This window comes from Oncorhynchus clarkii, chromosome 20 (genome assembly GCF_045791955.1).
Source record: "Oncorhynchus clarkii lewisi isolate Uvic-CL-2024 chromosome 20, UVic_Ocla_1.0, whole genome shotgun sequence".
Taxonomy (NCBI): domain Eukaryota; kingdom Metazoa; phylum Chordata; class Actinopteri; order Salmoniformes; family Salmonidae; genus Oncorhynchus; species Oncorhynchus clarkii.
In genome coordinates, this window is record NC_092166.1 from 21,529,820 (window position 1) to 21,544,183 (window position 14,364).

Genomic DNA, 14,364 nt, shown 5'->3' on the forward strand with positions numbered 1-14,364 from the left:
TGAAAATTATAAATCGGGTGCAATCACTTCACAGTTTTGAGATGAGTTAATGATAACGACGTGTTAACAACGTGTTAACAACCTGCGCACATCTGATAACAAAATGTCCACAAACCCATTTTGAGGTCACCTTGGACTGCTCTTGTAACCATAGTGTCTATTAGATTTCACGTCATGTATGTGACTTCCAATAACTTTTTTTGTTCTAATTGTATTATTTTCATATTATTATGAGCAGTCTGCCTAGGTGTTGAACATTATATATTTTTTACAATGTCCTTTCATTGTCTGTGATATCAGAACAGAGCAGGATCAGTCAGCTTTTGTAGAATTGCAAGCAAACAACACATCAAATGCCATTTTAAAATGCTGCTCCCAGCAGGGTGTCATTGCCTTCTGAAAAGTGTGCATTCACAGCAGTCTATCATGTGTTTTTCTGTTTGTGTGCCAATGTGAACTGATTCCCAGCAGCTCACTCAGCATTGCCCCCCCCCCCCAGCAGCTCACTCAGCTTTGCCCCCCCCAGCAGCTCACTCAGCTTTGCACCCCCCCCCCCCCCCCCCCAGCAGCTCACTCAGCTTTGCCCCCCCCCCCCCAGGCAGTTCACTCAGCTTTGCCCCCCCCAGGCAGCTCACTCAGCTTTGCCCTCCCAGCAGCTCACTCAGCTTTGCCCCCTCCAGCAGCTCACTCAGCTTTGCCCCCCCAGCAGCTCACTCAGCTTTGCCCCCCCCAGCAGCTCACTCAGCTTTGCCCCCCCAGCAGCTCACTCAGCTTTGCCCCCCCCCAGCAGCTCACTCAGCTTTCCTCCCCCAGCAGCTCACTCAGCTCCCCCCCCCCCCCAGCAGCTCATTCAGCTTTGCCCCCCCAGCAGCTCACTCAGCTCTGCCCCCCCAGCAGCTCACTCAGCTTTGCCCCCCCCAAGCAGCTCACTCAGCTTTGCCCCCCCAGCAGCTCACTCAGCCCAAGGCTCATTTCCCTTCGTCGTTGCCTTCCTCTGCAGCAACTAACTTGATTTCTGCATTAGCCGTGCGTGACGTGACACTGCTGTCTCTCACTTTGTGTTTGAACAGGAAGTGGAAAGTCTTTTTGAAGGACTTGCGGAAACTGTCTCCCATGAAGCCATAAACGATTGGGTTGATGGAGGAGTTAGCGTAGGACATGCAGTTAGCCCAGGTCTTGATCTTATAGGTGGCATAGTTGACCCTGTAGTTGGGGTAGAAGGACTGGAACAGGGCGAAGAGCTGTATAGGCCCCCAGCAGATGGTGAAAAGGAGGACAATCACCACCACCATCTTGGAGATCTTACTCCTCAGTGTGACGGTCCTCTCAGACAACAGGTGGACCTGTGGTAGAAATGTTGAAGTTAACTCACTACTACTGTGACGTGCTTCGAAATGACCTACACTGTATATAGTTCAAAACATGGTCACCGGCTGAGGGTTTTTAATGACATACTGTAGTATACCTGCAATTTGGAAGGGATCCAAATATGAACTCATGTTTTCATTGTGTAACATTGACAAAGGAGTGCATCTATTGATGTTTTAAACTAAGTCATAAAGAAGAACACCCAAAGTAACAGTCTCTCCATACCTGGTAATTATTGTCTACTGGCTCAACTGACGGCTGGCCCACCCTCTTCAGCATGAGTGTGTAGCAGAAGGAGATGGTAATGACAGGTAGTAGGTAGGCAGCTATGAACTGGTACAGGATGAAAGCCTTCTCCAGGGTCTTAGAGGGAAACCTCTCCATGCAGTAGTGTCTCGGTCCATACCAGTAGCCCTCCTCAATCCTCTGGTACATGAAGATCGGGGTGGATAGAATGAAGGAACCTTAAAAAAAGACAAACATTGAATTAGTTTAACTTTATAGAAAATGTAGACGTGTTCATGATGCTTTGAGACAAAATCAATGGTTTGCAATTGGTTCAGGAATGCTAGCATGTGACTTACCGATCCATATACAGATGCTAACAATCATGGCGACTCGTGGAGTGCGATGGCGTAGGGACTTTAGAGGGTACACTGTGACATAGCAGCGATCCCCACTAATGGCAGTGAGGGTGATGCATGTAGCCTGAACAGTCACCTAAGAAAAAAGAAGAACAAAATAATGACTTTCATTCTGGGTTGTTCACAGGTGAAACCATATTAACAATTTTACATAAGAGACATGCTGTAAAAGTTATGTAAATAAATGGCACCTGCCTGCCATCACACTGGGAAGGAATGAAAATGATGAGCATAATGAGAAAATGTAACTTTAGAAAGACATTATCTCAAATCATTATTAACTCATCCTCCTAGGTTAGGTGTCATGCCCATAGTTTTTGTCTCATTTCCAGGATAAAAATATAACCATAAAGTTTCTTTCACACATAATTCATAAAATAATGTTGAGTTTGAAATCCTTTCCCGATTAAAAAAAATGCTAATGTTTGCATGATGCCTCTGACAGTTGGTTACCATCCGTGATAACAGATTAGCAGGTTCTAAACAACATAATGTTGTTGGAGAGTAGGATTTGTGACCCCAGTTCAGTAACTACACTACTTGAGATCTATCCAACGCCCTTGTTTCTCACTGAAGTGCGAAAGAGAGACTGACCAGAGAGACTGACAAGGTGTACATCATTGATCCGAAGTGCCCTACTCTTGTCATAATCTCCTCTTGAACGAAGAGGAGCACTGCGTGTGGGTTGAACAAATAAAAAGGATTTAAGATAATAGTAAACATCTATATATATAAAAAAAAATTAAGCTGAGAATTACAACGGATATTAAAATGGGTTCACAAAGTCTGATTTAATGAATCCTCCCACTTGCACACTGTACAGCAGCAGTGATACAGTGCCTTGCGAAAGTATTCGGCCCCCTTGAACTTTGCGACCTTTTGCCACATTTCAGGCTTCAAACATAAAGATATAAAACTGTATTTTTTTGTGAAGAATCAACAACAAGTGGGACACAATCATGAAGTGGAACGACATTTATTGGATCTTTCAAACTTTTTTAACAAATCAAAAACTGAAAAATTGGGCGTGCAAAATTATTCAGCCCCCTTAAGTTAATACTTTGTAGCGCCACCTTTTGCTGCGATTACAGCTGTAAGTCGCTTGGGGTATGTCTCTATCAGTTTTGCACATCGAGAGACTGACATTTTTTCCCATTCCTCCTTGCAAAACAGCTCGAGCTCAGTGAGGTTGGATGGAGAGCATTTGTGAACAGCAGTTTTCAGTTCTTCCACAGATTCTCGATTGGATTCAGGTCTGGACTTTGACTTGGCCATTCTAACACCTGGATATGTTTATTTTTGAACCATTCCATTGTAGATTTTGCTTTATGTTTTGGATCATTGTCTTGTTGGAAGACACATCTCCGTCCCAGTCTCAGGTCTTTTGCAGACTCCATCAGGTTTTCTTCCAGAATGGTCCTGTATTTGGCTCCATCCATCTTCCCATCAATTTTAACCATCTTCCCTGTCCCTGCTGAAGAAAAGCAGGCCCAAACCATGATGCTGCCACCACCATGTTTGACAGTGGGGATGGTGTGTTCAGGGTGATGAGCTGTGTTGCTTTTACGCCAAACATAACGTTTTGCATTGTTGCCAAAAAGTTTAATTTTGGTTTCATCTGACCAGAGCACCTTCTTCCACATGTTTGGTGTGTCTCCCAGGTGGCTTGTGGCAAACTTTAAACAACACTTTTTATGGATATCTTTAAGAAATGGCTTTCTTCTTGCCACTCTTCCATAAAGGCCAGATTTGTGCAATATACGACTGATTGTTGTCCTATGGACAGAGTCTCCCACCTCAGCTGTAGATCTCTGCAGTTCATCCAGAGTGATCATGGGCCTCTTGGCTGCATCTCTGATCAGTCTTCTCCTTGTATGAGCTGAAAGTTTAGAGGGACGGCCAGGTCTTGGTAGATTTGCAGTGGTCTGATACTCCTTCCATTTCAATATTATCGCTTGCACAGTGCTCCTTGGGATGTTTAAAGCTTGGGAAATCTTTTTGTATCCAAATCCGGCTTTAAACTTCTTCAAAACAGTATCTCGGACCTGCCTGGTGTGTTCCTTGTTCTTCATGATGCTCTCTGCGGTTTTAACGGACCTCTGAGACTATCACAGTGCAGGTGCATTTATACGGAGACTTGATTACACACAGGTGGATTGTATTTATCATCAATAGTCATTTAGGTCAACATTGGATCATTCAGAGATCCTCACTGAACTTCTGGAGAGAGTTTGCTGCACTGAAAGTAAAGGGGCTGAATAATTCTGCACGTCCAATTTTTCAGTTTTTGATTTGTTAAAAAAGTTTGAAATATCCAATAAATGTCGTTCCACTTCATGATTGTGTCCCACTTGTTGTTGATTCTTCACAAAAAAATACAGTTTTATATCTTTATGTTTGAAGCCTGAAATGTGGCAACAGGTCGCAAAGTTCAAGGGGGCCGAATACTTTCGCAAGGCACTGTATATGAATATGTGGGGGAGTGAGTTATCAATTAGTCTACCAAAAATACACAGCATACAGAGAGTTGGTCCTTTTGATGAAAATACAAATCTAAACAGAGGACTAGAATCTGTGTAGAAGTTTTGTTGAGCATCAGTCATTTTCTAACCTTCACATAAGACTGCTTTTGCAACCATGTCATTTCTTTATTAAATTACATGTGACTGTTTGTCTCTCCCAAAACGTTTTGCATGTCAGCAATCAAGTTTTCAAGATATGGGAGAGTAATAGGGCCAAGTAAATTATATATACAGTTGAATTCGGAAGTTTACATATACCTGAGCCAAGTACATTTAAACTCAGTTTTTCACAACTCCTGACATTTAATCCTAGTAAAAATTCCCTGTTTTAGGTCAGTTAGGATCACCAATTAATTTTAAGAATGTGAAATGTCAGAATAATAGTAGAGAGAATGATTTATTTCAACTTTTATTATTATTATTATTATTATTATTTTCATCACATTCCCAGTGGGTCAGAAGTTTACATACACTCACTTAGTATTTGTTAGCATTGCCTTTAAATTGTTTAACTTTGGTCAAATGTTTTGAGTAGCCTTCAACAAGCTTGGGTGAATTTTGGCCCATTCCTCCTGACAGAGCTGGTGTAACTGAATCAGGTTTGTTATGCCTCCTGGCTGGCACACGCTTTTTCAGTTCTGTCTACATATTTTCTGAAGGTTTGAGGTCAGGGCTTTGTGATGGCCACTCCAATATATGGACTTTGTTGTCCTAGAGCCATTTTGCCACAACTTTGGAAGTATGCTTGGGGTCATTGTCCATTTGGAAGACCCATTTGTGACCAAGCTTCAACTTCCTGACGTCTTGAGATGTTTCTTCAATATATCCTCATAATTTTCTATCTTCATGATGCCATCTATTTTGCGAAGGGCACCAGTCCCTCCTGCAGCAAAGCACCCCCACAACATGATGTTGCCACCCCCTTGCTTCACGGTTGGGATGGTGTTCTTCGGCTTGCAAGCCTCCCTGTTACGAATCCCTTTTGGCCCAACAGTCTAGGGGGGGATGGTAGTGAGACCCGTAACATAACTCATGTAAATTATAATAGTGACAAAGTAAAAGTGAACGAAATAACCACGACAACCGAAATAATACCGTCAAACTCAGGGTTTATTTATAAACACACGGTAATGGGGGGGGAGCAGGAAAAGGGGCTGAGCTGGACCCAAGGAAAGAAACAATAAGTATTCAAAACACCCCTAAGCTAGACTAGCCTATTTCAACAACAGCTAACTAACTAACCAAAAATACAGTGGGTGGTCCGCCCAGTTCTAACTAGTGTATTTAACAAAGTTCACCTACGGGTAGTGTATGCCCATGGGCGACTTGTCTTGGTTTCCCCCTTTTCCCACCAGCAACAAACAAACACCATAACCAAAACAATACTCACAGGAGATGACAAAGTGATTTGGAGGTGCTCAAACAAAAGAGAGGTTAATTAATACACAGAGAGCGAGCGAAGAACAGAGATCTACAAACATGGCATTTACAAAGAGATTGTGCTCGAAATCTATATAGAGCAGAGATCTACCAACATGGGATTTACAAAGATTGAGCTCTCCTGAAATCTACAAAGAACAGCGATCTACCAACATGGCATCACAAAGATTGAGCTACTGAAATCTATATAGAACAGAGATCTACCAACATGGCATTACAAAGAGGTTGAGCTCTTGAACAAACAAATGATGGGGTTTTTAAACCAAGGGAAAGGAACTGTGATAGGGTAGGAAACAGGAGGAGGTGTGTCTTCTGATTGATGGGTTGATTGTTGACTGATTGGGAAGTGATGATTTTCACCTGTGAGGGGAGAATGAGAGAAAAGAAACACACACACACACAGGATACACACACAGGATAACTGTATCCGTAACACTCCCCCTTTATCCTCCAAACATAACGATGGTCAATATGGCCAAACAGTTCTATTTTTCTTTCATCAGACGTACGATCTTTGTCCCCATGTGCGATCTTTGTCCCCATGTACGATCTTCATCCCCATGTGCAGTTGCAAACCGTAGTCTGGCTTTTTTATGGCTGTTTAGGAGCAGTGGCATCTTCCTTGCTGAGCGGCATTTCAGGTTATGTCAATATAGGACTCGTTTTACTGTGGATATAGATACTTTTGTAGTTGTTTCCTCCAGCATCTTCAAAATCCTTTGCTGTCATTCTGGGACTGATTTGCACTTTTCTCACCAAAGTACATTCATCTCTAGGAGACAGAAGGTGTCTCCTTCCAGAGCGGTATGACGGCTGCAGGGACCCATGGTGTTTATACTTGCGTACTATTGTTTGTACAGATGAATGTGGTACCTTCAGGAGTTTGGAAATTGCTCCCAAGGATGAACCAGACTTGTGGAAGTCTACAATTTGTTTTCTGAGGTCTTTTGATTTCACCATGATGTCAAGCAAAGAGGCATTGAGTTTGAAGGTAGGCTTTGAAATACATCCACAGGTACACCTCCAATTGACTCAAATTATGTAAATTAGCCTATCAGAAGCTTCCAAAGCCATGACATCATTTTCTGGAATTTTCCAAGCTGTTTAAAGGCACAGTCAACTTAGTGTATGTAAACTTCTGACCCACTGGAATTGTGATACAGTGAATTATAAGTGAAATAATCTGTCTGTAAACAATTGTTGGAAAAATTACTTGTGTCATGCACGAAGTAGATGTCCTAACCGACTTTCCAAACCTATAGTTTGTTAACAAGACATTTGTGAAGTGGTTGAAAAACGAGTTTTAATGATTCCAACCTAAGTGTATGTAAACTTCAGACTTCAACCTTATATATTTTAATTGATGGGTCAAAAAAATTCTGACATACCAAAAGATTATCAACTAGATTCAGCTGCGGGATGATTTTGTCTTGAGTGGATGGTCTGGAAAATAGTGACAAATAATTTGTAGACTGCAAATTGACCGCCCAAATAGGTATAATGTTTGACTGAAACACAATCATTTGTATACGATCACCTGTCTTTCTATTATACATGGGAATACTTGGGAACAGATTTCCAAAATTATTATGTCCAACAATGTATATTTCTATTTTTAAAGCAGTTGGGGGACCGTGCTTTAAATTGCCACATTTCAGATAGATTTCCAATGGCAAGTTCTGTTTCAATGGAGTTCAGTTCAATGAAATGTGTTGGTCACATCCTGTGGCTCAATAACCGACTTATTCCAATGTCAGTGAAAGCCATGGTTTACTGAGAGGATGTGTGGTATTGACATAGGGTCTTATCAAAGCTCACAAGATCCCCCTGGTGGCTGATGGTTCACGTGATGAAGATGAGAGAGCTCTGACTATAGCACACTGCATGATGCTGACACCTCTCTTCTGCCTTGCTCTATCATAAGTCTATTTTTGCACCTTGCATTATGCATTTAAAGGTATTTTTGATTGACTTACTGCTTACTTTGATTGAATTACTTCATTGATGGGAAAGAGCTTGCAAGAAAGGCATTTCACCGTACTTGACTGCTTCAGAGTCTAGAGACATGTTGTGCAGTGTGCTGACAAGTATTCATCCCTCTCCTTACTGTGGTGAAATTGAAACACTCGTGACATCTGAGATTTGATGACTTCTGAGATTGGATCCTAGCGTAGGAGTCCATCTACAGTATGCTCAGAGCTTTAGTCATTTGCCAACCCAACAGATTCGTTTTAATCTTTCGAACCTGCTTGATTGAAGCTGTAGTTAATCGCAAGAAGCCTGATGGACTGATTGTCTATTTTTTTTTTCAAATGGAAAAAGGACATTCTTTATATAGACAGGGATTCATCACTCACTTGCAAAAATCCCTTACATGTCATGAGTCATAACCAACCAATCTTAACCAATGAGGTCTCGCCAAATGGAGTAGGGCCACAGTGAATGATGCTCATTTAAGCCTTGAATTTTGATTTATTGGGAGTTTCAAATGGATTGTTTTTATATGAAAAAATACACATATTGGTACTCAAATTGCATTTAAAAATACAAAGTTGCCCATAAAAAATGATCATGAACCTCTACCCTCTACTGGATAAATTAAATGACACCTCAAATTCAATATTGCAGTTACGTAATTTAATTGGGTACAGTCAGGCACCAGAACAGTTTTTCAGACTAATAGAACTAGAAATTATCTCAGGGATCCAGTTGAGGGCAATGATACCCAAATTGCATTGTGGTGAGAAAAGCCATCATTAATATGCAAATATAAAAACAGATATGTCTGTGACCAGAGGCAATATGTTTTATTCAAAGGATTTACCTGCTGAAGAAAAGCAACAAATTTACACATGAAGTTCCCAAATATCCATCCAGGGAGCGGGTAGAGAGTGGCTGTGAACGGGACACAACACACCAGGAAGATGATGTCTGTGGCAGCCAGGTTAGCTGTGGAAATAAGCTCAGTTAGGAGGGAACTCTTTCATTTCTTTCTGATGAACAAACGTTTGCAACATAAAAGAACCATTTGAACCTGTGAGTCAAAGTTATTCATTTGAATAAATTACTTGCTTTGTAAAATTCAAAGGCATGTCACCAAATCAGTGTATTTTGGCATGGGCTTCAAAAAGCCAATTGTTTTCACAAAATTCCCGAAGGGGGGGGGGGTATATGAAACGTGGGAGAAATTTATCGCAAGATAATGCAGTATTTTGTTTTGAAATTATGTGAGATATTACTGTTTCACTGACATGTAGAAGAGGTCTTATTAGTAATACAGGTGGACAGGACCTGCAGGGGTATAGTGAGGACATCTGCCACAATAGGATTTATGTTCCTTTCAGATTAGTTGTATAGCCGTAATAAAATTACATAGATTTATTGTACCAAAGTTGTCTAAAATGGTGCTCTCTTCTGAATGGACTTGCATCCTTTATAGCAACAACTGAGAGGCGAGAGAAAACATTTGAGTTGTTGTCCACAGGAGGTGGACGTAGTAAACCAATATGATTCAATATTAAAAACAGGATCCAGTGTAGCTGGCCAGGGAGATATCAGTCAGTCATTTCAAACACACACACACACACACGCACACACACACACACACGTTGATACCATCATTGTTATTTATGAGCACAAAGATGTGCTGTCCACCTTCTTGGTCAATTCATAATATTTCAAAATCCATTGATTTTGCACATCTCCACTCCACACACACATTTCCAATGTCAAACAAGATCTGTTATTTAATTTAGAGACATGATCCCTTTCATATGTTGTTTGTTAGTATAGGCTACAGTACTTTATTGTATAGATGCATTCTACAGACACAATGGATAAGGTTACTATCCACAATATTAATGTACAGTCGTCATTAAACAAAAAAAATACAGTAATTAAGGCTGAAAGATTATACAGTCATTAGTCCTAGTTTACAGTGGAAATAAACTATTTCTCTGATCCACATACTTTACATAACATTGACTGTGACAGTCACACACAAAGAACACATTTCTTACCAGTTCATGACAATCCACAAGAACAATGAGGTTCAGTGTGTTATAAGTGGAAGAGCCTTTGTAACTGTAAGGGAAACCCCTTAGTCTTGCTCACCTATGTAGAAGTTGGTGGCCGTCCTCATCTGCCTGTGTTTGGAGATGACATAGATGACCAGCGAGTTCCCAATTAGCCCCACCAGCATGATGAGGGCGAAGAAGAGAGGCACCAGCCAGGCGTCCGTCAGGAACGGGTGGTCCCCCTCCTCCGGGTCCTCCAGAGAAGCATTCAACTCAGACGCATTGAACCACATCAGGTCCGTAGAATTCCACACGTCTGGAGGGAACATCTTGATGTGTGAAAAGCTCTTCAAATGGCCCTCACCTCAAATGTAGCCTTGGGGTGATAACTTGTGTATAATAAATTCATTTGAACTACTGAGAAGGAAATTGATCTGTCCAGAGAACATTGGGGCGTCATGATCAAGTGAATAATGGTTCAGGTGGTGATGAGTTCTGGGATCTTTCTATGGTTAGAATGGGTCTGACAGTAGGGTAGACCTCTGTTGAGCTCACACTTTTCTAACCTTGTTGCAAAATCTGCAAAGGATGAGATCCCACTGGCTTTATACTGAGCAGGGACACACGTGGGATACTGCCTGATTATGGAATAAATAGCTGATGTCAGGTCTCCTAGCAACATTTTCCCTATCTGGAATTTGGTACCTCATACCATCTGCATTCAATGCTGTCAGACGCTGCCTTATCATACAATATTGTATGTAAGTCTATGTCAGCAGTTATTTTTTACTATTGTTACAGGTACTATTTAATGTAGTTATGAAAACATGGTGCTACATTCAAATAACATAAACTGTGAAATTATCATTTAAAGATAAGATGTCATAGGTTCAGCCTCTTCATTTGGAATGAAAATATCAATGTATTAAGATAACACTTCCAATGATAATCGATTCAAACGTGGCATTAGATTTTGGAGTGGATTAAACACACAGTTAATCCTAATCTCAGTTTTCAATCTCTTAAAGATGATATCTTGCTAATCAAGACAGTAACCTCTAAGAAATAGAGTGTCATCATGGATAAGCAGCACTTACTGTTGAATAGTATTCAGATTGAGGTAGTGACAGTGCCCTGCAATTTGGTGCCAAGGAGCCTTTCTATATTCTTTCTGCTGTTTCCTTGAGATCAACAATATGAAGCTTGCGGTTAGAGATTTACCTGTGAACAATGATAGTAAATATAAATGTACCCTACATACATAGAAATTAGCATTTGTACTGTATATTACCACAGGGTTTGTCATGTTATATTGATGTAGTATGTCATCATGAAATATGCATTGAGGTATGCATTCTTTTTTCAAGACAAATGCTGATAAAATACAACCTCAAGCCATATGATAGGCTACAGTAACCACATGGCTTCTCCATCCAGCCAGGTTAAGCTCCGTACCAAAGTAAAATTGTACATGCTCTCTGGCGATTTGCCCCTGATTTGCCCCTGATGCTTGTCGACATTTGGAAGGCAGTAGGTGGTTGAACTTTAAGATACAGGGAGCACAGCTTTGGTGTTAACAAGGCTGCCTGGGGTTCACAACCCACCGTCAATGTAGCTAGCTACAGAAGGAAGACTTTCCTATTTGTCAGGGAATTACTGTAGATAGGGATTCTTCAGATAGATTGCTAAAACATATAATACAATTGGTTAAAGATAAGTTGGTGTGAAAAATAAAGTGCTATTATTTTATACAAAAGCTTATGGATAAAGAAACAAGAACAATAATGGCATGATTGAATTTTAAATTTGCTATTATTTTCCATGAATGGGCATCCATACCATGCCATTTGCCTACCCCATTTGCATGTTGTTCAAAGATGATGTCTGATTTAACATACTCTGAAATCTCTCTTCTCTCTAGCAACATTGAATTGGCTTTGTTAGTTTAAAACCCAAACTATAAACACAGTTTCACAGCATGTAATACAAATATATTGTATTGAAAAAAATAACGAGATACAGTAAAGCAAAAGAGAAGTGAAAACTCTGATAATGTGTAAAATAATGTGTGTGGGAAGCCTGATGCAGTCTCCTAGCAACTAATTTAAGATGGTATGTGTCTTGAATCATGGATAATGGTGTGTTTGTTGACTAAATTTGAAGAGCGCCAAAATCATGTTTGATGTCCTTGAATAACAGTGATGCTCCAGAGCTTTTGTATAATTTCAGCCAGCAGTTTTGAAAGTAGTGCTCTTGAAGCAAAAGGGGCTCAGAGTATTGTGCACAATTATCCATTTCTTATGACCTTAAGTCCTAAAAAAATACATTACCAGTCAAAGGTTTGGACACACCTACTCATTCAAGGGTTTTTCTTTATTCATATTATTTTCTACATTGTAGAATAAGAGTGAAGATATCAAAACTGTGAAATAATACATATATAATCATGTATTGTAGTGGAGTGACTTCCGGCGCAGACAGAGATGGCCGCCTCGCTTTGCGTTCTTAGGAAACTATGCAGTATTTTGTTTTTTTCCGTGTTATTTATTACATTGTTACCCCAGGTAATCTTAGGTTTTATTACATACAGTCGGGAGGAACTACTGGATATAAGAGCAATGTCAACTCACCATCATTGCGACCAGGAATACGACTTTCCCGAAGTGGATCCTGTGTTTTGCCCACCAGGACAATGGATCGGATCCCAGCCGGCAAACCAAAGCAACATCTCCGTAGGCTCACGAGCATACTGCTCGCCAATGTCCAGTCTCTTGACAACAAGGTTGATGAAATCCGAGCAAGGGTAGCATTCCAGAGAGACAGAAGAGACTGTAACGTTCTCTGCTTCACGGAAACATGGCTCACTCGAGACACGCTATCGGAGTCGGTACAGCCAGCTGGTTTCTTCACGCATCGCGCCGAAAGAAACAAGCATCTTTCTGGTAAGAGGAGGGGCGGGGGGGTATGCCTTATGATTAACGAGATGTGGTGTGATCATAACAACATACAGGAACTCAAATCCTTCTGTTCACCTGATTTAGAATTCCTCACAATCAAATGTCGACCGCATTATCTACCAAGAGAATTATCTTTAGATTATAATAACAGCTGCATATATTCCCCCCCAAGCAGACACATCTATGGCCCTGAACAAACTTTATTTGACTCTATGTAAACTGGAAACCACATATCCTGAGGCTGCATTCATTGTAGCTGGGGAATTTAACAAGGTTAATCTGAAAACAAGACTCCCTAAATTCTATCAGCATATCGATTGTGCTACCAGGGCTGGTAAAACCCTAGATCATTAGTATTCTAACTTCCGCGACGCATATAAGGCCCTCCCCCGTCCTCCTTTCGGGAAAGCTGACTCCATTTTGTTGCTTCCAGCCTATAGACAGAAACTAAAACGGGAAGGTCACGCTCTCAGGTCTGTTCAACGTTGGCCTGACCAATCTGATTCCACGCTTCAAGATTGCTTCGATCACGTGGATTGGGATATGTTCCGCATTGCGTCAAACAACAACATTGACGAATACGCTGATTCGGTGAGCGAGTTCATTAGCAAGTGCATTGGCGATGTCGTACCCACAGCAACTATTAAAACATTCCCAAACCAGAAACCGTTGATTGGTGGCAGCATTCGCGCGAAACTGAAAGTGCGAACCACTGCTTTTAACCAGGGCAAGGTGACAGGAAACATGACCGAATACAAACAGTGTAGCTATTCCCTCCGCAAGGAAATCAAACAAGCTAAGCGTCAGTATAGAGACAAAGTAGAGTCGCAATTCAATGGCTCAGACACAAGAGGTATGTGGCAGGGTCTACAGTCTATCACGGATTACAAAAAGAAAACCGGCCCCGTCGCGGACCAGGATGTCTTGCTCTCAGACAGACTAAACAACTTCTTTGCTCACTTTGAGGACAATACAGTGCCACTGACACGGCCCGCTACCAAAACCTGCAGACTCTCCTTCACTGCAGCAGACTGTGAAGGAGAGGCTGCAGCAAGGCTGCAGGCCCAGACGGCATCCCCAGCCGCGTCCTCAGATCATGCGCAGACCAGCTGGCTGGTGTGTTTATGGACACATTCAATCAATCCTTATCCCAGTCTGCTGTTCCCACATGCTTCAAGAGGGCCACCATTGTTCCTGTTCCCAAGAAAGCTAAGGTAACTGAGCTAAACAAGTACCGCCCCGTAGCACTCACTCATCATGAAGTGCTTTGAGAGACTAGTCAAGGACCATATCACCTCCACCCTACCTGACACCCTAGACCCACTCCAATTTGCTTACCGCCCCAATAGGTCCACAGACGACGCAATCGCAACCACACTGCACACGGCCCTAACCCATCTGGACAAGAGGAAGACCT

General features: G+C 41.5%; 1 protein-coding gene across 1 annotated transcript; it reads right to left on the reverse strand.

Annotated features, from left to right (window-relative positions):
* Positions 1–968: 968 nt before the first annotated feature.
* On the reverse strand, positions 969–10,319 carry LOC139377325 (G-protein coupled receptor 54-like). Its single transcript, XM_071120346.1, has 5 exons — positions 10,088–10,319; positions 8,799–8,923; positions 1,953–2,088; positions 1,594–1,832; positions 969–1,343 (listed from the first exon to the last, which is right to left on the reverse strand). The coding sequence occupies exons 1-5, from the start codon at positions 10,317–10,319 to the stop codon at positions 969–971; spliced, it is 1,107 nt and encodes a 368-aa protein (XP_070976447.1).
* Between the last annotated feature and the right edge of the window lie 4,045 nt (positions 10,320–14,364).